Source organism: Staurois parvus, unplaced genomic scaffold (genome assembly GCF_062004578.1).
Source record: "Staurois parvus isolate SC_StPar_1 unplaced genomic scaffold, SC_StPar_1.0 ptg000174l, whole genome shotgun sequence".
In the NCBI taxonomy this organism is placed as follows: domain Eukaryota; kingdom Metazoa; phylum Chordata; class Amphibia; order Anura; family Ranidae; genus Staurois; species Staurois parvus.
In genome coordinates, this window is record NW_028317970.1 from 1,089,813 (window position 1) to 1,115,296 (window position 25,484).

General features: G+C 45.1%; 1 protein-coding gene across 1 annotated transcript in view; it reads right to left on the bottom strand.

Annotated features, from left to right (window-relative positions):
* The window catches only part of LOC149462481 (uncharacterized), a 40,912-nt gene that overhangs the window by 7,699 nt on the left and 7,729 nt on the right, over window positions 1–25,484 (bottom strand). The window contains exon 2 of the mRNA XM_089676811.1: window positions 15,567–15,574. Coding sequence (XP_089532937.1) covers window positions 15,567–15,574 — 8 coding nt within the window. The remainder of the gene's footprint in view (window positions 1–15,566; window positions 15,575–25,484) is intronic.

Genomic DNA, 25,484 nt, shown 5'->3' on the forward strand with positions numbered 1-25,484 from the left:
CATAAGGGGGGGATATGATCTCCATGTATAATACATAAGGGGGGGATATGATCTCCATGTATAATACATAAGGAGGGATATGATCTCCATGTATAATACATAAGGGAGGATATGATCTCCATGTATAATACATAAATGGGGGATATGATCTCCATGTATAATACATAAGGGAGGATATGATCTCCATGTATAATACATAAGGGGGGGATATGATCTCCATGTATAATACATAAGGGGGGGATATGATCTCCATGTATAATACATAAGGGGGGATATGATCTCCATGTATAATACATAAGGGGGGATATGATCTCCATGTATAATACATAAGGGGGGGATATGATCTCCATGTATAATACATAAGGGGGGATATGATCACCATGTATAATACATAAGGGGGGATATGATCTCCATGTATAATACATAAGGGGGGATATGATCTCCATGTATAATACATAAGGGGGGGATATGATCTCCATGTATAATACATAAGGGGGGATATGATCACCAAGTATAATACATAAGGGGGGATATGATCTCCATGTATAATACATAAGGGGGGATATGATCTCCATGTATAATACATAAGGGGGGATATGATCACCATGTATAATACATAAGGGGGATATGATCTCCATGTATAATACATAAGGGGGGATATGATCACCAAGTATAATACATAAGGGGGGATATGATCTCCATGTATAATACATAAGGGGGGACATGATCTCCATGTATAATACATAAGGGGGGATATGATCACCATGTATAATACATAAGGGGGGATATGATCTCCATGTATAATACATAAGGGAGGATATGATCTCCATGTATAATACATAAGGGGGGATATGATCTCCATGTATAATACATAAGGGGGGATATGATCTCCATGTATAATACATAAGGGGGATATGATCTCCATGTATAATACATAAGGGGGGATATGATCTCCATGTATAATACATAAGGGGATATGATCACCATGTATAATACATAAGGGGGGATATGATCTCCATGTATAATACATAAGGGGGGATATGATATCCATGTATAATACATAAGGGGGATATGATCACCATGTATAATACATAAGGGGGGGATATGATCTCCATGTATAATACATAAGGGGGGATATGATCTCCATGTATAATACATAAGGGGGATATGATCACCATGTATAATACATAAGGGGGGGATATGATCTCCATGTATAATACATAAGGGAGGATATGATCTCCATGTATAATACATAAGGGGGGGATATGATCTCCATGTATAATACATAAGGGGGGATATGATCTCCATGTATAATACATAAGGGGGGGATATGATCTCCATGTATAATACATAAGTGGGATGTGATCTCCATGTATAATACATAAGGGGGGGATATGATCTCCATGTATAATACATAAGGGGGATTTGATCTCCATGTATAATACATAAGGGGGGGATATGATCTCCATGTATAATACATAAGGGGGGGATATGATCTCCATGTATAATACATAAGGGGGGGATATGATCTCCATGTATAATACATAAGGGGGGGATATGATCTCCATGTATAATACATAAGGGGGGATATGATCACCATGTATAATACATAAGGGGGGATATGATCTCCATGTATAATACATAAGGGGGATATGATCTCCATGTATAATACATAAGGGGGGATATGATCTCCATGTATAATACATAAGGGGGGATATGATCTCCATGTATAATACATAAGGGGGATATGATCTCCATGTATAATACATAAGGGGGATATGATCACCATGTATAATACATAAGGGGGGGATATGATCTCCATGTATAATACATAAGGGAGGATATGATCTCCATGTATAATACATAAGGGGGGGATATGATCTCCATGTATAATACATAAGGGGGGATATGATCTCCATGTATAATACATAAGGGGGGATATGATCTCCATGTATAATACATAAGGGGGGATATGATCTCCATGTATAATACATAAGGGGGATATGATCTCCATGTATAGTACATAAGGGGAATATGATCTCCATGTATAATACATAAGGGGGGATATGATCTCCATGTATAATACATAAGGGGGGATATGATCTCCATGTATAATACATAAGGGGGATATGATCACCATGTATAATACATAAGGGGGGATATGATCACCATGTATAATACATAAGGAGGGATATGATCACCATGTATAATACATAAGGGGGGATATGATCACCATGTATAATACATAAGGGGGGATATGATCTCCATGTATAATACATAAGGGGGGGATATGATCTCCATGTATAATACATAAGGGGGATATGATCTCCATGTATAATACATAAGGGGGGGATATGATCTCCATGTATAATACATAAGGGGGATATGATCTCCATGTATAATACATAAGGGGGATTTGATCTCCATGTATAATACATAAGGGGGATATGATCTCCATGTATAATACATAAGGGGGGGGATATGATCTCCATGTATAATACATAAGGGGGATATGATCTCCATGTATAATACATAAGGGGGATATGATCTCCATGTATAATACATAAGGGGGATATGATCTCCATGTATAATACATAAGGGGGATATGATCTCCATGTATAATACATAAGGGGGGGATATGATCTCCATGTATAATACATAAGGGGGGATATGATCTCCATGTATAATACATAAGGGGGGATATGATCTCCATGTATAATACATAAGGGGGGATATGATCTCCATGTATAATACATAAGGGGGAGATATGATCTCCATGTATAATACATAAGGGGGATATGATCTCCATGTATAATACATAAGGGGGGATATGATCTCCATGTATAATACATAAGGGGGGATATGATCTCCATGTATAATACATAAGGGGGGATATGATCTCCATGTATAATACATAAGGGGGGATATGATCTCCATGTATAATACATAAGGGGGAATATGATCTCCATGTATAATACATAAGGGGGATATGATCTCCATGTATAATACATAAGGGGGGATATGATCTCCATGTATAATACATAAGGGGGGATATGATCTCCATGTATAATACATAAGGGGGGATATGATCTCCATGTATAATACATAAGGGGGGATATGATCTCCATGTATAATACATAAGTGGGGATATGATCTCCATGTATAATACATAAGGGGGGATATGATCTCCATGTATAATACATAAGGGGGGATATGATCTCCATGTATAATACAGAAGGGGGATATGATCTCTATGTATAATACATAAGGGGGGATATGATCACCATGTATAATACATAAGGGGGGATATGATCTCCATGTATAATACATAAGGGGGGATATGATCTCCATGTATAATACATAAGGGGGGATATGATCTCCATGTATAATACATCACCTGAGCTCCGACCTCACTGACAACAACCTTCTTGACCCTTTACAGTCTGGATTTCACTCTCTACACTCCACTGAAACTGCCCTACTAAACCTCACTAATGATCTACTAATTGCTAAAACCAATGGCCACTTCTCCGTACTCCTATTACTTGACCTCTCTGCAGCTTTTAATATGGTCGACCATCCACTCCTCCTCAAAAAACTCCACTCTCTTGGCCTTCGAGACTCCACTCTCTCCTGGTTCTCCTCCTACCTATTGCAGCGCTCCTTCAGTGTTACCAATAACTCTGCCGCCTCCTCCTCACTCCCTCTCTTTGTAGGGGTCCCTCAAAGTTCCGTCCTTGGGCCCCTTCTCTTCTCCATCTACACCTCCTCCCTTGGTCACTTGATAAACTCCCACGGCTTTAAGTACCATCCCTATGCTGACGACACACAAATCTCTCTTTCTACTGCTCACCTCACCCCTTCAGTCTCCTCCTCACCTCACCCCTTCAGTCTCCTCCTCACCTCACCCCTTCAGTCTCCTCCTCACCTCACCCCTTCAGTCTCCTCCTCACCTCACCCCTTCAGTCTCCTCCCGTATTACTAACCTACTAAGTGACATATCGGCATGGATGTCACTCCACTTCCTCAAACTCAATCTTTCCAAAACTGAGCTCTTAGTATTCCCTCCAGCCCGTGCCCCCTCCCCTGACTTCTCCATCAAGATCAATAACACAACCATCAGTCCCTCCCATCATGCCAGGGTACTAGGTGTAATCCTAGACTCCCATCTGTCCTTTCAGTCCCAAATCCAATCACTGTCCAAATCTTGTAGACTTCACCTCCACAACATCTCCAAGATACGCCCGTTCCTAACCTCGGAAACCACTAAGCAACTTATTCACTCCCTTGTTATATCTCGCCTTGACTATTGTAACTCCCTCCTCATTGGCCGACTTCATCGCAGGCTATCCCCTCTTCAGTCTATCATGAATGCTGCTGCCAGACTCATCCACCTTACTAACCGTTCTGTATCTGCCACCCCTCTCTGCCAATCCCTCCACTGGCCTCCATTCAGTGTCCTCCACCCCTCTCTGCCAATCCCTCCACTGTCCTCCATTCAGTGTCCTCCACCCCTCTCTGCCAATCCCTCCACTGTCCTCCATTCAGTGTCCTCCACCCCTCTCTGCCAATCCCTTCACTGTCCTCCATTCAGTGTCCTCCACCCCTCTCTGCCAATCCCTCCACTGACCTCCATTCAGTGTCCTCCACCCCTCCCTGCTAATCCCTCCACTGGCTTCCCATTGCCCAATGGATAAAATTCAAAACATTAACAATAACGTATAAAGCTATTTATAACTCTGCCCCAAATTACATCACCAATCTTTTCTCCAAATATCACCCAAACCGTACTTTCCGCTCCTCGCAAGACCCCCTGCTCTCTAGCTCCCTTGTCTCCTCCTCCCATGCTCATCTCCAGGACTTCTCCAGAGCTTCCCCCATCCTGTGGAACTCTTTACCCCAATTTATCACACTATCACCTACTCTGCCCACTTTCGGCAATGTCCGAAAAACCTCTCTCTTCAGGGAAGCCTATCCTGCCCTCAGCTAATACTGGAATCTTCTACTCTTCCAACCAGTCCATCCCCCACAGTTACTACCTTTTGTACCACTAGCCCCTCCTTCCTAGATTGTAAGCTCCAAGGAGCAGGGCCCTCTTAACCCTCTTGTATTGAACTGTATTGTTGCTGTATTGTCTCCCATTATATTGTAAAGCGCTGAGCAAACTGTTGGCGCCATAAATCCTGTATAATAATAATAATAATAAATGACCCACCTGTGCTGATCTCTGTAGGAGTGTCCTCCTCTATAAATGTCCCCGTTATTCCATCCTCCTCCATAGACTGCTGATCATCCCTCACATACGCCTCTTCTTCTTCTGCTTTCACCTCAAATTCTATATCGATTGGATCTCCACTCTAAATCAAGGAAATGAGAGAGAATATCATCTGTAAAATATAAGGTCACAAAAAAAAAAAAAACTCCACACATTGTCTCTATGAGTCCATGTTCTAGATGCTCCATCCCACCAACCTTGTAATGGTGAGGGATGGTGTGACCTTCCTGTGTGGAATCCCTGAAATACAGAGGACGGGGACATCTCTCTGGTGGGTTCCTGGTATTAGGTGGTTCCATCATCTCCTTGTGTCCTTCTGAAAACTCCTCCATCACTCCATACTCCTCATCCTCCTCTTTATACTCTTCTTTAACATCAATATTATCATCCCCGAGGATTCCACTCTGAAAGATATAATAAAACATTCATTGTAACAAACATGCTGTGTATAAATCACAACTACCAATAATTGTCATCATCTACCTGATGATGGTGAGGGATGGTGTGACCTTCCTGTGTGGAATCCCGGGAATACAGAGGACGGGGACATCTCTCTGGTGGGTTCCCATGACTGGATCCATCTGTAGGAAACACACACACTGACTGAATCCATTGTTTCTATGTGTTTATCAGATGATGGGGGATCTAGGTGGATCCTCCGTACTGCTCTCTCCTTTACAATAAAGTCTCCTCTTACCCGGTGATGTGAGGGGCGGCTGATTGTCCATCATGACGTCCTTGTAGAGATCCTTGTGTCCTTCTAAATATTGATGTGTATCATCAACATGCGTGTATCATCTGCTGGAGATAAAAGACATCACAGTGACTATGGAGGAAGAGAGATTTATGAGTTACAGTCTTTTTTTCCTCAAGGCTTGAATGTAGACCTTGACATTAATTGTTTTATTGATACAAGTTGATATGTTTTTAATCATTTTATAATGTTTTAACTTCGATTTACACTACTTGTATATTTTTACATGTTTATCCTTTTATATATCCTTTATAGTTTTCACTCCATGTATATATAGTATGTGTAATATAAAGCATCAAGGCTCAGGGGGGTGTTTTTAGGCATTGTTTTTCAGCAGGTATTAATTTCTGTTGAATTCGATTGAGGTTTGGCCACATTTAAATATATTTTTAGGGCAGTGCAATAGGTGCTATTAAATTAGCCTTTACCCAGTGAATTCGACTGTACCCTTACCAAACTCGATTGGAAGTGAGTTAGGGACAGTCTAATAACACATATTACGTTCCCTACGGGCAGTATATGCGGTTATCTTCACTGTTTTCCGCCCCCCGTTATACCTGTGGTTGTTATGACAGGGCAGGTGAGAGAGATCTTCTGCAATGCATAACGGTCGCCTACCCTGAGCCGTGATAACCAAGAAAATGGCCGCTATCGCATGCTTTGCGCATGCGCGAGCGGGCCAAAATGGCGTCACCGGCTTTTTTGTTCCACCGCGCATGCGCGTGGAACAGTATATATAGGTTTGTCCGGCTAGTGCTCGCTCCCTTTGATAACGTGCTCGTCCGCACGAAACGCGTCAGAGTGGAGCCTAGCCGGTGACGTCACGCCGTTCCGTACCTCGTGGAGGCCGGCGGCCATCTTTGAATCTGGGAAATCCTGTGAGTGACCTGTGTTTACATTATCTTCAATAAAGAACCTTTTTGGAACATACTACACTATCAGTATTTTTTGGGGTGGGCTTTCTGGTCAAGCCCCCCCCCCTCTCTTAAGGTGGATACTTCACATGAGTGCCCTGGTTAAGGAACCTGGATTAGCCCTATAAGGGTTTCTGGATGTCGGGAATCCCCCTGCTGGCCAAGAAGTGACAGAGTGACAGCTTGCCAGATGATCCAGACAGGTTCAACTTTTCTGGGACCAGGAGTGGTCTGACAACTCAAACGCGCATATTATGCGCTTTCTGGTGAGTGCATAGTATTAAACACTTCACAGCACGGAGTTCATCACGTCCTGCACAGTTTATTGGGACAACAGCATTATATTATGTGGACACTTATAAATCACTACTAAGCACTAGTAGTCCATCACTTATTACTGTATATGTTATTTTATATTTTTAGCGCTGCATGCGATATTGTCTATGGAGGAAGAGGATGGACATGACGGGGGGGTTACTGGGTGTAAATAGAACATAACATCTTATTACCTCCTCTGCTGCCAAATCCACCAATGTCTCTGATCTGCTTCACACCATATGGAACTTCCTGTCTTTATTCCAGATGACTTCCTGTCTGTTCCTGACATCACTTCCTATTAGTACCTGACATCACTTCCTGACTGTACCTGACATCACTTCCTGTCTGTATTCCATAGAGAAGTCCTGTCTGGGTAGTAGAAATGAGATCCCCATCTTGTGGAGTTTAGAGGAACTGCAGCCCCGATAAACGTCCCCTAACCTCTTTGCCGAACAGCCACTGCATTAAAATGGTGGCAGGGTGGCACGGCTGCGCAAAACCACGTTTTTAAACGTGCTCCACACTCCCAAGGTTTTTCTCGGGCAGGGGGGGGCGTACGCACGCCCCCACGACTTGTGGCTGTCACCATTTGATCCCCGAGGGATCAATCATTCAGTTTCAGTCAGTGATGTCCGGCTGAAATCGGATGATCGGTCCCTGTCCTATCCTGTCCTTTGTTGACAGTTACACAGGACAGGATATGATGTCATTCTTCTCTGCCTGGGCACATTCCTTCCCAGAGAGAGAAGACATACAAATTGTAAAGTAAAACAGCACATACCCACAGTTAGAACACACCTAGGTCACATTTAACCCCCTGATCGGCCCCCCAGTTAACACCTTCACTGCCCTGTCACCAGTGTCATTGATTACAGTGAACAGATTTTTACTGATCACTGTATTAGTGTCACTGGTGACTTCAGATAGCATTAGTGTCAGTTAGCGCCCCTCCCAGATAGCGTCAGATTGCCGCTAGTACACCAGTAATCACATTTGACCCCTTTATTGCCAGGAACACGCTCACTTGCACTCTAAACCTCCATTGCTAGTATAGTGTCTGAGCGGATCAATATCTTTGATTAGATTAGCGCTATACCAGCGTTCACACTACTATAGTATCCCCAAAAATGCAGCGTTAGCGGGATCAGCTCCAACACCTGCCAGCACCTGCCTTTATCCCCTATGCCCCCCTTCTCCCCCAGCAAGTGCAGTGTCAGTAGATAACTGTCACTTGATATATTACACACAAAACCGCAGTGTTGGCAGAATCAGGCCTGATCTCTGTTAGCACTTGTCGTTAAATTTTTCGTAGCGGTTCAAGCAGTCCCTGACAGCCAGGCGCTCTTTTTCCCGTGAGTCGCACTAGGTACCTATAAATTTAGTGGCCAAAATGTCCAAGCAAAGGTACTCTAGTGACGAGGCCTACAGGATTCTGAGCATGTCAGGTGAGAGCGAAAGGGAAGACTCCCTGACAGAATCAGGCTCAGAATACGAATCTGTAGACAGCAGCGGCACCCTGACAGATCACTCAGATGACGGAGAAGAGGTTCCTGCTAAGGTCAGGTGTACCCAACCCCGTTTCTCAGGTTCTGAGGTGATACAAACGCATGATGACTCTCATATGCAGCAGAGTGCCAGTACTAGTGCCACACTACCTTTTGGTCAAATGGCAATCACCAGCAGCCTAGTACATCCTGGTCTTTCACATACCAGCACTGCAGTATGACTTGGTGACATGGCGAGTCCCATAAGTGCAGTACAAGCTGGTGGGGTGGTGAGCACAAGTAGTGTCCCGCTGCCACCAAAAATTTGCACACAGGACCGTAGAGCCCCTAGTATCCTTCCGGATGTGCTTGCAAATCCTGATTGGCAGCCCACAAATTCTGCAGCACCCATACTTCCCCAATTCACTGCCCAACCCAGAATTCAGGTGAAAACAGCAAATTTAACTCCTCCCCTTGATTTTTTGGAGCTGTTTTTCACGGAAGAGCTCTATGCATCGATTGTGGATCAAAGCATTTTATATGCACAACAGTTTATCACCACCAACCCAAATTCAAACCTTGCCAGACTGTTCACATGGAAACCTATTACAGTTTCTGAATTTAAGTTTTTTTTGGGCCTAAGCCTCAACATGGGCATTAATAAGAAAAATTAATTGCAGTTGTATTTGTCGACAGACCCGATTCATCATATGCCGTGTTCTCTGCTGCCATGGCCAGGCATAGATATGAGAATATAATGCGATTTACGCATTTCAATGACAATACACTCTGTCATCCTTGGGGTGACCCTGAATTTGACCGGCTCTACAAAATTTGTCCCCTTGTAAACCACCTTAACCAAAAATGTGCAGATATCTATACTCCCCACCAAAAAAATCTGTGTTGATGAGTCCCTCATTAATTTTTTAGGCCACTTTGCATTCAAACTATTTCTCCCCAATAAGCTGGCCAGATATGGGGTCAAACCTGTATATCAGACCTGTGATTTGGGGGGTTGGTGCTATCCTGGTATTTCAGGGCCCCCGAAACTGATAGGTAGTGAGGAAGTGAAATGAGGAAGTTATGCACCTTCAGGCTTTCAAAGGGATCATTGGATTTCAGGCTCCCTGTTATGGAGTGCCTGCTCCTTGTCCAAACCCCCCCGGTGCCTGTGTCTTTCCCGTGTCCCCTCACCCTCTCCTCATCCTGTCGCAGCCTTTGAAGATGGGCTGCACAGGATGAGGGGGGTCACCTCACCCCCCTGCCCCTCGTCACCTCCTCACATCCTCATGCAGCCTGTGAAGGCAGGCTGCGCAGGATGAGAAGGAAGTGACCCCTGTGGCGGACCTCACACCTCTATGGCCATATAGACAGAGAGAAGTGACACCCCACTGAGGGATTCTGGTGTGGGGCCGCTAACCCGGCGCTGCACACCCCTGGTGAGTGCAATGCAGGGCACGAGAGTTTCCCACGACTGCACTCTCAGACAGACAAAAGCTCTCAAGAGTGTGGCCCCTGTCAAGGGGTGTGCCTCATTGCCCGGCAATGCGGCGCTGGGCCGGCCATTGCCGGGGCAACCTGGAAGCATCCCACACAGCTTTTAAAAGACCAGCGCGAGACCAGGCTTGCTCTCTTCCTCCCGCTGCTGTCCCTGGGACCATTGTGGTCATGGGAGGTCTGGGTGGGGCCCGGGCCTCTGCAGGCATCCCCACTGTGTGCTCTGCATGAGCCCCCTCACCACAGGTCAGACCCCACGGCTATGACTCCTGCTGCTGTCCCTTGGGCCACTGCGGTTGTGGGAGGTCCGTTCGGGGCCCGGGCCTCTGCAGGCATCCCTGCTGAGTGCTCTGCATGAGCCCCCTCCTCAAAGGTCAGACCCCATGGCCATGACTCCCGCTGCTGTTCCTGGCTGCTACGAGGACCCCTGCTGCTGACTGCTGGGCACTGGAGAAGCTGGCCACTGTGAGGGCCGCCGTCTGTTGCTGAGGGTCCCTGGGAAGCTGTCCTGTCTGCAGATAACTGGGTCCCTGGGAAGCCATCCCATCTGCTGATCATTGGGCCCCTGGGAAGCCATCCCGTCTGATGATCGTTGGGCCCCTGGAAAGCCATCCTGTCTGCTGATCGTTGGGCCCCTGGGAAGCCATCCTGTCTGCTGATCGTTGGGCCCCTGGGAAGCTATACTGCCTGCTGATCGCTTTGTTCCCTGGAAGCTGCCTGCTGCTGAGCATCTGCAAGTCGCCTATCCCTCTGCAAGCCGCCTGCTGTTGAGCACCTGCAAGACACCTATCGTAAGTGTCCCTAAAAGCCATGAACTGTCCCTGTTGTGTGTACTGACCACCCGTGTCCTGAACTGTCCCTGTTGTGCGCACAAACTACCCGTGTCCTGAACTGTCTCTGTTGTGCGCACCGACCACCCGTGTCCTAAACTGTCCCTGTTGTGCGCACTGACCACCTGTGTCCTGAACTGTCACTGTTGTGCGCACAGACACCCGGGTCATGAACTGCCCCTACTACACGCCTAGACTACCCTTACTTGAACCGTCCCATGGCGTGCCCAGAGTATAGCTAACTGTGATGCCCCTGAGTGCTTGAGCCATCGCTACCCGTTGAGTCCCCATGAGCCCGATGTCCCTAGAAAGCTGGGTGGGAACTGTGCTAGGCCAGACTCCACAGTTGGAGTCCCGTTGAGTCCCCGTGAGCCCTATGTCCATAGAAAGCTGGGTGGGAGCTGTGCTAGGCCAGACTCCACAGTTGGAGTCCTGTTGAGTCCCCGTGAGCCCGATGTCCCTAGAAAGCTGGGTGGGAGCTGTGCTACGCCAGACTCCACAGCTAAAGTCCCATTGGGTCCCCGTGAGCCTGTTGTTCCTAGTACACTGTGTTGAGGCCAGACGCCAAAGCCAAGGTCCCCTTGAGTCCCCGTGAGCCCGCTTACCGTGGGTGTCCCTACAAGCTGCATGTCACGGAGTGCCATGAACTGTCCTGATTGAATGTCTTTCAGAGTTCAATAAAGCTTTGTGTGTTTCCCATCTTCTTCATGGGTTCTGTCCTGCCTACGCTTCCGTTACACTCCCGTATGTAGTTAGGCTCCCAAAACATCTCACATGTGGTACCCCCATACTCGGTAGAAGTAGCAGAATGTATTTGGGGTGTAATTCCACATTTACCCATGGCTTGTGTGAGCAATATGTCATTAAAGTGACAATTTTGTGTAAAAAAAAACTTTTAGAAAAAAAATAAATCTTCCATGGACTCAACATGCCTCTCAGCAGATAGCTTAGGCTGTCTTCTTTCCAAAAAGGGGTCATTTGAGGGTGTTTGTATTATCCTGGTATTTTAGCACCTCAAAAAATGTGATGGCAGTCAGAAAGTAAAAGCTGTGTAAATTCCAGTATCCATCCCATAGTTTGTAGATGATATAACTTTCACACAAAGCAATTAATATGCAGTAATTGGGATTTTTTTTACCAAAGCAAAATACATGTTGGCCTAAATTTATGACAAAATTTGAGTTTATTGGATATTTTTTATAACAGAAATGAGAAAATATTGTTTTTTTTTTCAAAAGATAGAGAATTAGAGTTCCTATTTCCAGAATCCCATCGTTGGGAGTTTGGTTGTATGAGTTTGTTTTTGGAGTAGGTGGTAGAAGGTAGAGGGATGGGAGCTGGAAGGTGGAGAGCTGTTGAAGAGTGTTATGAGGCCCATGGGCTGAGTGTTCTCACACCAGTGAGGTAGCATATGTCTAATTCTGATGAATTTGTAGAAGTCTTTCTGGTCCGGAAAATAAGTGAGGCTGGGATCCTGAAACGTTCTTATGTGAGTGTTGTTCAGCAGATCTTTGACAGAGTAAATGCCCTTTGTGTACAAGTTTACAGGTGGATATCTTCAGATAGGAGTTCCAAGGTGAGAAGAGAAGACATTGCAGAACCTTTTGCAGTATGTCCAAAGAGGATTATGCCAAAGAGTTCCACATTCATATGATTGGTGTTATGGTGTCCAGGAATTCTGGTCAATTTCTATCATTGCACCATGGAGAGTATTCTTCCCATCCACACTGCAGTGTAGTATGATGACTGTAGGGTGGAGGATAGGAAGTGTCGGTCTCAGGAGGAGAAATAAAGCACAGCGGATCATAGGTACAGATCAATCGAATTTGGACACAGCTATGCCAGCAGACTAAAAAAGAGAGCAAATGGCAGAGTGATCCATCCCGGTTACAGTGTGTTTGTATCTATGATAAATGACAGGCTAAACCCACCTGGAGACTTTCTCCACACCTGGAGTGTGCTGAGTTCTTGGAGAACGTCTACACAGTGTTTCCAGATTGGCTTTATCACCCCAACGAGCTCGCTCCAGTTCATGGATGTCATCATTATGTTTGGAGGATCTCACCAGTCAGGAGCCTTTCCTGTCATCCTACATGTTCCCTTCTGAGGATTGTTCTATCCTTCCAAACAAATGTATGAAATCATGGATGAGTCCTCCTTCTATGTGATCTAGAAGATCTTCAATCACAATGTCTTTATGGATGAAGTGGATGGCCCAGTTTATATATTATTTATTGCTTTACAGCTTTATTCCCTCCAGGATTCATTCTTTATTTATAGAACCATTCAAGGAAGTGTTCTTACTGTGAGAGATCTCCACCACCATTCCTCTGTGACCATTACATCCTTGTCATTTATGTCTAACATCTTTATTATGAGTGGATTGATATTTATTTTTATACTTTAGGATGTCGTTTTGCATTTTCTTCAACAAAAAGATACATTTCGGAGGGATCTGTTTCACCTTTACCTTTTTTTCTAACTTGTATTCCGTGTCTTTAAGACTTTTATTTATGTAATAAAATATCTTTATTAAACAGTTGGCTGCAAATGATCTAGATTTATTTTTTCTTCTGATCTTCTGTGGTAGACCTGTAAGGTATATATTATACAGGAATTGTTATTATGAGACATTTTGGGGGGCTGCAGTTCTACTGAACTCCACAAGGTGGTGATCTCACTTAAACCCAGACAGGAAGTATCTATGGAATACAGACAGGAAGTGATGTCAGGTACAGACAGGAAGTGATGTCAGGTACAGACAGGAAGTGATGTCAGGTACAGACAGGAAGTGAACTGCAATATAGACAGGAAGTTACATGTTGCAGAAATAAGAGGAGACGTTGGTGGAAGTGGCAGCAGAGGCGGTAATAAGATGTTATTTCATATTTACACCCAGTAATCCCCTCCCATTATGTCTGTCCTCTTCCTCCATAGTCATGTCTGTCCTCTTCCTCCATAGTCATGTCTGTCCTCTTCCTCCATAGTCACGTCCGTCCTGTTCCTCCATAGTCACGTCCGTCCTCTTCCTCCATAGTCACATCCATCCTCTTCTTCCATAGTCACGTCCGTCCTCTTCCTCCATAGTCACTGTGACGTCTTTTATCTCCAGCAGATGATGATACACACATATATAGTGTGGGAACCCAGATGAACCCCTTCAGGGGCAGAACATTCCCCCACTTCCGGGGCCGGAACATTCTCCTCATTGTGGAGATAAATTCTAGTAATATGGTCCTCTAAACAAACAGCACTGACAATAAATAGACAAGACAAGGACCATCCTGACCATACATGGCCTACAAAGGGCAATGATGACACTACACAGGCAGCCAATGGGCAATCATTACACTATGCAGCCAACACAATGATGGAGTGCCGGGGTCAGGAGTATGGAGCATAGAGCCCCTTACATTGCTGCTCAGGAGGAAGAATACATTCCAAATGAATAAAGAGTAATCACCACTGAAGTGCTATGTTCCCTCTTTTGTACATTGTGGAGGGTCTGGTTTGAATATGTCCAAATAAAGGTGATTTTATCAGATGTGCGGCCGGACTGATTTTTCTTCTCTACCAGGAAGAAAACATTCCCCAGCCTGCCATGAAAAATATATTCAATCATTGGTGTTGGAGGAAAAAAATGAGGGGTGTGAGGGATGAAGGGGAGTTGAGGGGCCTCCAAGGGGGTACTGAGGATGAGAGACTTTGGGACCCCTGAGGGTGTAGAGTAGATGATGAAATTTGGGTGGATGGAGTTGGCATGTAGCATGTCCCTGAGGGAAGAGAAGGTTGTTGGGCTCAGGGGGACTCTGAGGTAGGGAGGGGGGCTCTTGGTCTCTGGTTGTCCTCCCACCTACACTTACTTTCCAGACCTCCTTACAGAACTCCTACCAGGAAAGGAAAGAAACCTTCACCTTCTTATCTCACTGGTCAAATAACATTTTCCAAGATACCAAGTGGAATGAAGAAGGGAAGACTTTCACCCCTTGGTGGGAACTCGCTCTTAGAGGAGGTCTGTTGGTGAATTATCAACTAAAAGGTAGTCAGGGGTCAGTGCTGAACATCTTCAGGAGACACTCCAATACCTCCCATGACACAGGCTCTGGCAGTGCCGGTGCTGGAATTCAGAGCCCCAGGAACCCACCACCACTCTGTACAATGTTCTGTGTACTACAGTATACTTGGCAATAAAAAAAAACAAGATCCTACCCCCTGCCATCCTCCTACCTACGCTGCGCTGTCATTGGAGGGAAGAGAACAGACTCCTCCCTCACAGCTCTCTACTCCACCAGCACCATCTTCCTGCTATCCCATCCAATCCCTTCTCTTACTGCAGAGAGTGACAGTGACATCACTCCTGTCAGTCAGCAGCCTGCTGGAGATTGGAGCCTTGCAGCCAGAGTTCTGCCAATTGTCCTGATTATCCAGCAACTCCGGCCAAAAGTCATCAAGTTCCCCTTCCTGGACCTCATGATGAGCCGACATTGACCTCACAACACTGCCTCAGAGCAAACAAGTCATAGGAAGGATCAGATTTATCATTCCTTGTCTGCAGATCTAAAACTCATCAAAACCAGTTCAGAGACCAAACAAACCCAACAGATTAAAGGGGATTTCTGATCCTGCAGGTCAAGAGGGTCCCGGGACCTCCAAAATGTAGCAAATACTAAACAGTCCCAAATAAGCATCTTCCCATGGGGGTGGTAGTTCTTAAATGTCCAGCAACCCTCCTATTCCCCCCTCACATCCACATCCTATTATTGTGTGACCAATACCATCCAAATCATTCTTAATTTCATTTCCCAAAGTTATCCGTCTACAAGGAGACCTGTATAGATCACATGATGGCACCAATGAGGATGGAGGAGGACCGGAGTCACATGACTGAGAAGATACTAAACCTCACCCTGGAGATCATCTACCTGCTGACTGGAGAGGTGAGGAGGATTCTGGGAGGTCACATGGCATCACTCTTATCTCTAATAATAAAACACAGACCTGACCAGAGAGGTGAGGAGGATTCTGGGAGGTCACATGACATCACTCTTATCTCTATTAATAAAAACACTGACCTGACCGGAGAGATGAGGAGGATTCTGGGAGGTCACATAACATCACTCTGATCTCTATTAATAAAAACACAGACCTGACCGGAGAGGTGAGGAGGGTTCTGGGAGTCTAACATGATATTCCTATTGGTTCCTCAATACAGAGATTTCCTCTTCTGACGTCAGGTGATCATATGACCATCACAGTGCCTCCATGTGGCTCCCTAAACCCTGAGAGACACAACATGCAGAAGATTCTAGAAGTCACCAAGAAGATGATGGAGCTGCTGACAGGAGAGGTGAGCGGTGCCGGGAATTCTGGGACATTCTCCAGTAACAGACAAGGGATGTGTCTGGATGGTGACTGTATCATTGTGTGTGTCAGGTTCCTATAAGGTGTCAGGGTGTCACTGTCTATTTCTCCATGGAGGAGTGGGAGTATTTAGAAGGACACATCACCCCCCACCCTTCCCATCACCGATAAGAAGACACTTTAGAGGGACGGAGCTTCTAGAACATGGACTTGTGGACACAATGTGTGGATTTTTTATGTGATGCCACAATATTGAAGCTCATGTTTTACAGATGACATTTTCTCTCATTTCCTTGATTTAGAGTGGAGATCCAATCGATATAGAATTTGAGGTGAAAGCAGAAGAAGAAGAGGCGTATGTGAGGGATGATCAGCAGTCTATGGAGGAGGATGGAATAACGGGGACATTTATAGAGGAGGACACTCCTACAGAGATCAGCACAGGTGGGTCATGAACACTAAATCCATTCCTCCACCCATACTGCTCACTGATTGGTCCAGAGTAGGGCGGGGACTGGGTGATATCAGCCTGTAATCCCCTGGTCACTTTCCTGAGCTGTGTTCCCCGTCCTGTATTCCTGGATTTCTCTCGGATAATCTTCCTTCTCTGTGCTGCAGACACAATTTATGTCTCTAGACTGGATTTATGGAGGTTCTGGGGTTCAGCTGGCAGAAAAATGTTCATTTTCACCATAGATGTCTGTGGACATAGACATGTCCAAGATCTCTGACAGAACATTTCTCCCAGGGTTCCTTGCTCTGTGGTCTGCTGGCTGTGCCGGGTGGAGGGATATGTCTGTATAGTATCAGACCCAAGTCACTGAGTGCAGTCTCAGGAGATGGGAGGCAGCGGTGTGGTTATAAACTTTCCATATATCCAGTGCAATGACTGGCCTCAGGTGATACACAGAGATGAAACAAATCCTCCTACATACGTTGTACCTTTTTATCTTCAGCCCTCTCTTCTCTACATCTGTTCAAAGTCCAGAATTTATACAGCTTGTCTGAGAAGTCAGAAAAAAAGGAGCAGAGAGCTGGTCACATTCTGCAGAGCTCAGTAAAGTGAGCTCTGAGAGATGATTGGAGGGAAGGGACACACCCCCTTCACACAGGAACATAGCTGAGGCTGTCAATCACAGGCTGTGAGCTGGAGTTCCTCCCTTATCATACTTTTTCTCTTGGTGTCAGGAAGACTTGTCAGAAGTGACTCATGCTGATTGTATAGGAAGGAGACAGCAGACAGAAATGACACTTCGTGCTCTGGACTGAGACAAGTACACACTGTAGAGGGATATGCTTTGTTCATATTCCATGTCTGAGGGTTACAACCACTGTAAGTGATCTCTATTTACTAAACACCAATTTGATGTGATCCTTACACTATTTATTAGTATCGCCCCCCTTGTCCTGAATAGAGGTACTATGTGGGTTTAGTTTGTGGCTGGGCTGTACTTGGCTCAGGCTGATTGTATAGTTCTTCACTTGGTTTCTCCCTAAGTTTAGGTTGTCTTGTGATGTCTCACTGTGGCCAGTAGATGTCACTGCTATCACTGGACATAGGATGAGATTTCACCAACCAAACTAAAGGGATATTAGACCACAAATGTCCCATATTGCAGCTTACCAATCATTGGGTGTGGCGGCTGCATTCCTTTTCTTTGGCTTTTTTCCGTTTTCTCCTGGTGATCTGGCCAGTAACACACCTTCTGTATTAGAGTGCCCCCACTGTGGAGACAGCAGCATGGTCAGTCTGGGGGGAGGGGAGTGTTAGATGTATTAGCAGATATAAAAACAGTAACTAATTGAAGCCAAACTCCAGATCACACTTCATATTCACTTACATCAAACTGTTTTTTTTTCCTTTTGGGATAAAAGTTTCACATGAATGAATAAAAGCTGCTCATTGTAAGCCCCCTGTCAGTGGTAAGTGGTCTGCCTCATCCCTGGAACTGATACATTCTGCTGTAGAGTTTTTATAAAACAGATTTACTGGCTAGATCACCAGATGAATATAGAAAAACTAACGCAGCCATCACATCTCAGAATCGGTAAGCTGCAATATAATAAATGTTTTCTTTGTGTTTAATATGGGTTAAGTTAATGTTTATATTTTCTTCAGCCAATCCAGTAGGAGGTTTATGCCCCTGGAGCATGCTGGGGCAGGAAATAAATATTAGGGACAGGCCATGTGCTCTTTCCATGGGCTGAGGTCTAGGGAGGTGCTGCTGGATGGCGCTCTGCTGTTAGGCCCAATAGCCTGTTTTGGGACCTAATGTGTGAAGTGGTCCTGAGGCTGTCCTGTCTGGTCTGGAGGAAGCTGTGCCAAGGAGGAGACCCAGGGGAGGCCCCTTGCTGGAGGGAGTCATGAAGAAGGCTGGTCTCTCAGAAGGACCCGGTGACTCTCTTGGAGGACGCACTGAAATTTGGGAATGTGTTTACAGAGTCATTCGGTCGGCTTAAAGGTTCTGACACTGTGAGGCTGGACATTGATCTGCAGAGTCTGTCGGTGATCTGTCATGGTATCTGGGTCCCCTAACCCTCACCTCCCCAACCCTTCTAAATAAAACTTTAAAAAGACAAAAGTGACTGGTGCCCAATATCCTTTCTCAGTTCCCGTATTTTACCCATGGACTTGGCCCTGGGGTGAGCACCCCTGACCTCTGGAGGTGCCATCCTGCCTTTGGGGTGTCAGAGGGGTTCTACATTCATATTGTACATTACATAGTACTGACCTCTATACTATACATATTTGTTGTATGTTAGAGTCCTGACCCCTGCACTATATACTCTATGTTGTACATTACATACTCCTGACCCCTGCACTATATACTCTATGTTGTACATTACATACTCCTGACCCCTGCACTATATACTCTATGTTGTACATTACATACTCCTGACCCCTGCACTATATACTCTATGTTGTACATTACATACTCCTGACCCCTGCACTATATACTTCATGTTGTACATTACATACTCCTGACCCCTGCACTATATACTATATGTTGTACATTACATACCCCTGACCCCTGCACTATATACTCTATGTTGTACATTACATACTCCTGACCCCTGCACTATATACTCTATGTTGTACATTACATACTCCTGACCCCTGCACTATATACTCTATGTTGTACATTACATATTCCTGACCCCTGCACTATATACTCTATGTTGTACATTACATACTCCTGACCCCTGCACTATATACTCTATGTTGTACATTACATACTCCTGACCCCTGCACTATCTATGTTGTACATTACATACTCCTGACCCCTGCACTATATACTCTATGTTGTACATTACATCCTCCTGACCCCTGCACTATATACTCTATATTGTACATTACATGCTCCTGACCCCTGCACTATATACTCTGTTGTACATTACATCCTCCTGACCACTGCACTATATACTGTATGTTGTACATTACATACACCTGACCCCTGCACTATATACTCTATGTTGTACATTACATACTCCTGACCCCTGCACTATATACTCTATGTTGTACATTACATACTCCTGACCCCTGCACTATATACTGTATGTTGTACATTACATCCTCCTGACCCCTGCACTATATACTCTGTTGTACATTACATCCTCCTGACCACTGCACTATATACTCTGATGTACATTACATCCTCCTGACCCCTGCACTATATACTATATGTTGTACATGACATACTCCTGACCCCTGCACTATGTACTCTATGTTGTACATTTCATCCTCCTGACCCCTGCACTATGTACTCTGTTGTACATTACATACTCCTGACCACTGCACTATATACTCTTTTGTACATTACATCCTCCTGACCCCTGCACTGTATATTGTACATTACATACTCCTGACCCCTGCACTATGTACTCTATGTTGTACATGACATACTCCTGACTCCTGCACTATGTACTCTATGTTGTACATTACATACTCCTGACCCCTGCACTATATACTCTATGTTGTACATTACATACTCCTGACCCCTGCACTATATTCTCTATGTTGTACATTACATACTCCTGATCCCTGCACTATATACTCTGTGGTATACATTACATACTCCTGACTCCTGATAGAGGGGGTGGGGACCCTCGTCCTATAATCCCCTCATCACTGTCCCTCCTATAAAAGACAGTTCTGGTTGGTTCCTCACTCTCTGACTAAGGTCCATGAATAAAGAAATGACCTGGTAGGAGATCAGAGGAGCCATTTCCTAGTTCCCTTGAGGGTGGAATTGTAAGCTCCTCAGAGACCAAGCTGCCTGATGTGGGCGGAGTCCTGGTTTGGGGGAACCAATCAGCTCCTGTCTAGTAATCCTCTTTGTCTTTGTATTTTAGTCCATGGCCGGGAGATGAGGAAAACCTCCGAGGATTGTCTCACTTTGTCTCCAGACTGGAAAGTAGAAGATGAGGACATCACACAGTATAGTCCAGGAGAAAACCCGGCTCCCTCCAATGTCCATCCGGCACCACTCAGTGTAGATGGACCATCGGATTCCTCGTATCCTGAGGAACCTCAGACTGTGCGGGACCGGGCCGGCCTTCCAACAGGGAAAAGCTTCTCCTGTACTGAGTGTGGGAAATGTTTCCATTCAAAATTCCTTGTTAATAGGCATAAAATGTCTCACACAGAGGAAAAGCCGTATTCCTGTCCTGAGTGCGGGAAATGTTTCCGTTTTAAATTCCATCTTAATGTGCATAAAAGATCTCACACAGGGGAGAAGCTGATTTCCTGTCCTGAGTGCGGGAAATGTTTTTCATGTAAGTCTCATCTTTCCATACATCAGAGGTCTCACACGGGGGAGAAGCCGTATTCCTGTCCTGAGTGCGGGAAATGTTTTTCACAGAAGTCCCATCTTTGCACACATCAGAGATTGCACATGGGGGAGAAGCCGTATTCCTGTCCTGAGTGCGGGAAATGTTTTTCAGAGAAGTCATATCTTTGCAAACATCAAAGATGTCACACGGGGGAGAAGCCATTTTCCTGTCCTGAGTGCGGGAAATGTTTTTCACAGAAGTCCAGTCTTTACACACATCAAAGATGTCACACGGGGGAGAAACCTTATTCTTGTTCTGAGTGCGGGAAATGTTTTTCACGGAAGTTCAATCTTTACACACATCAGAGATCTCACACAGGTGAGAAGCCGTATTCCTGTTCTGAGTGCGGGAAATGTTTTTCACAAAAGTCTGATCTTTACAGACATCAGAGATCTCATACAGAGAGAAGCCACTTTCCTGTCCTGAGTGAGGGAAATGTTCCTCACTGAAGTCCTGTCTTCCTGTACATCAGGGGTCCCACACAACCCTGGAGGTGTATTAGTGCCTTGAGTGCGGGAAATGTCTTCTAGATGAACATTGCTGGACATCCCAGCTCTCATGTGGGGAAGAAGCACACCCTGATATACACCTCAGATATACTCCATGGCTGATCTTCATCATGGAAGAAACAGTTGATAAGGAGATGAGAGGCCCCCAAAGACATGGATGAAGTGCAGTAAATGTCGGGGTGCAGAGTGGTCAGTAGATCCTGGAAATGAAGGACACAACTTCAGCCCTTCTTGGGTGTCGGAGTTGCGTTTCCTGATAATGATATAGCGGGTTACAGAGCTAGAAGCCGGGAGAGCCCAGATCTGGTTATCGGGGAACTTTACACAGACAACAAGAACTTCTGAAGTTGATGTCCTTCATTTCAAGGTTCTACAGAACAGTGGTGACCCCGAAGCGGCTCTCTGTCTTCAGTCCATCCTTCTCCCATCCCCCAACAGGAGGGAAGGAGAACTCCGCCCCAAACTAGGGGGGAACTTTCCTCTCATTATTTCCCTTTGCTTCTGTGTGGGTTTGGGTGGTTGGAGGAGTGCGGCACGAGAGGGAACACAGCTTGTTGTTCTATGTCTACATATGGGGTCTGGGTAGAGGGGATCCACCGGAAAATATTTCTACTCTTTGATTTTCTGCAAATCGTTTCTGTTTTCACTTTGAAGGGCGATATTATGTGTGGTTTGTAAAAGGGATTGGCCCAATAGATACCGCCCCACTTAGAGAATAGATGAACTAATATGACCAGCATTCATTCAGCCATGTCACATGTTGGGATCTTTTCTACAATACTTTGTTATAATAATGGAACACGTTGTGTATTGTATTGTACACCAATAATAATGACTCCGCCCCCACATTCCAGACAAGGGATCTTCCTGACCAATCAGATTCCTTCCTTTGTTATTTCCTGATTCTATGATTACAATCTTGTTAGAAGTAAAACTATAATAAAGAATTTATTGAGTGAAAAGAATTGTGTGTGTCGGGGCCACGATGGGGATCTTTGGGGCCCAAATATTTCTCACAGGAGACACTTTACAAGCCTTTACAGGTCATCCAGTTTCTGGTTCACCATGAATAATGGCCCAGAGTGCAGGGGTCAGGAGACTACTTCATACAGCCCTGCAAACAACGTGCAGTGCTCAGGAGTTACATCCCAGAGTACAGAGTGTAGCGGTCAGGAGTATGTGATTTCCATCCCAGAGTACAGAGTGTAGTGGTCAGGAGTATGTGATTTACATCCCAGAGTACAGAGTGTAGTGGTCATGAGTTTGTGATTTACATCACAGAGTGCAGTGGTCAGGAGTATGTGAGTTACATCCCAGAGTACAGAGTGCAGTGGTCAGGAGTATGTGATTTCCATTCCAGAGTACAGAGTGTAGTGGTCAGGAGTATGTGATTTACATCCCAGAGTACAGAGTGTAGTGGTCAGGAGTATGTGATTTACATCCCAGAGTACAGAGTGTAGTGGTCAGGAGTATGTGATTTACACCCCAGAGTACAGAGTGTAGTGGTCAGTAGTATGTGATTTACATCCCAGAGTACAGAGGGTAGGGGTCAGGAGTATGTGATTTACATCCCAGAGTGTAGTGGTCAAGGGTATGTGATTTCCATCCCAGAGTACAGAGTGTAGTGGTCAGGAGTATGTGATTTCCCTCCCAGAGTACAGAGTGTAGTGGTCAGGTGTATGTGAGTTACATCCCAGAGTACAGAATGTAGTGGTCAGGAGTATGTGATTTCCATCCCAGAGTACAGAGTGCAGTGGTCAGGAGTATGTGATTTACATCCCAGAGTACAGAGTGTAGTGGTCAGGAGTATGTGATTTACATCCCAGAGTGTAGTGGTCAGGGGTATGTGATTTCCATCCCAGAGTACAGAGTGTAGTGGTCAGGATTATGTGATTTACATCCCAGAGTGTAGTGGTCAGGAGTATGTGATATACAGTCCTCATACAGAGTGAAGTAGTTAGATATTAGTATGTCATGTACAGCGCACAGTGGGTAAGATCATGTCTTATACAGCCCAGCATTTAGAAGTGGTCATCGGTCAGGAACATGTCATACAAGGCTCAGCAAAAGGTGTGCAGTGGTTTGGCACATGTCATGTACAGCCCATCATACAGAGTGCAGTGGTCAGGTTTATATTTTAGGCCTCTGTACAGAGCGCAGTGGCCATGAATATATCACATACAGCCCCGTCTATACCTGACATCACTTCCCGTCTGTACCTGACATCACTTCCTGTCTGGGTAGAAGGAAGGTAATCACCTGGTGGAGCTCAGAGGAACTGCAGCTCCAAGAAATGTCTCATAGTTTGAACCTTGTTGTTGTTTCCAAATGTTCTCCAATGATCCTTTCCATGTCTGGCAGGTTCCAGGACACATCAGAGTGGCAGTGAGGTGATGACTCCGGAACACTCTCTGGGTTCCATCACCAGGCACTGCAATTATACCTGACTGCTGGGAGCCACCATCTCCTTTCCTACAGTGAAAGTATAATTGTGACATCAGCAGAGAGATAGTGGGAGGATGGGATCAGGTAAGTACCACCACTGACCACCAATGCTGGGATGGGGGTACACTTTATTCTCACTGACACCAACAATGGGGCTTATTTTATCTCACTGACACCAACAATGAAGCTTATTTTATCTCACTGACACCAACAATGGGGCTTATTTATCTCACTGACACCAACAATGGGGCTTATTTATCTCACTGACACCAACAATGGGGATTATTTTATCTCACTGACACCAACAATGGGGATTATTTTATCTCACTGACACCAATGATGGATGTCAAGGAAATCAGGCCCACGGTGACTGGGTAACTGCAGATCCATGATTGGTGGAGAAGGAATGAGGGTGGGGCTTTCTCTGAATTCTCATCTGTTGACAATTGATGGACTGATCTGAATTCTGTGTGAAATATATCTGGTTGTTAATGATTGGCTGGAAATCAGGCGGTCACACCCCTAACCGATGACTCCTCAGCTGTCGGCAGGTTTCCCCACTGACAGCTGAATGTCCACAAAAGAATTGTCAGCAATTACAAATTGTGGAAAACCCCTCAGAATGTCTCTGAGAAGAAATGATATTTTATCTTCTCTCCAACTCAGACTATATTTGTCTTAGACGTAAGAGGCCCAAAATCCCGAGTCCCTGTCAGGTCTGAGCTCCAGCCGGATACAATCACCTTCTCCACTCACATAGTTTGCTTTTGTAAATGAAGTGAGTACAGAATTGAGGAAAGCGAGGACACCCGGCAACAATGGGATTCTGTCCTATCTCCTGCACCCGGAGCAAATGAACAACATGTACCAGCCTTCCCAGCCCCATCAATGTACACTGTGGAGGCATCTTGTATGTAGACTCTGGATTCAACAAACCAGCAGCCTGGCCATTCAGGAACATACCATTGTTCAGCTCTGGGGGGGGAACAAACATCTCTCATGGAAAGGAGCTCTGGGGAGTCAACAGACCAATCTTCCATCTATACATACAGTCATGGCCGAAATTGTTGGCACCCTTGATATTTTTCCTGAAAATCAAGTATTTCACACAAAAAAGGTATTGCATTAACACATGTTTTGCTATACACATGTTTATTCCCTTTGTATGTATTGGAACAAATATAAAACAGAGGCAGAAAAGCAAATATGACATAATGTCACACAAAACCCCAAAAATGGGCTGGACAAAAGTATTGGCACCCTT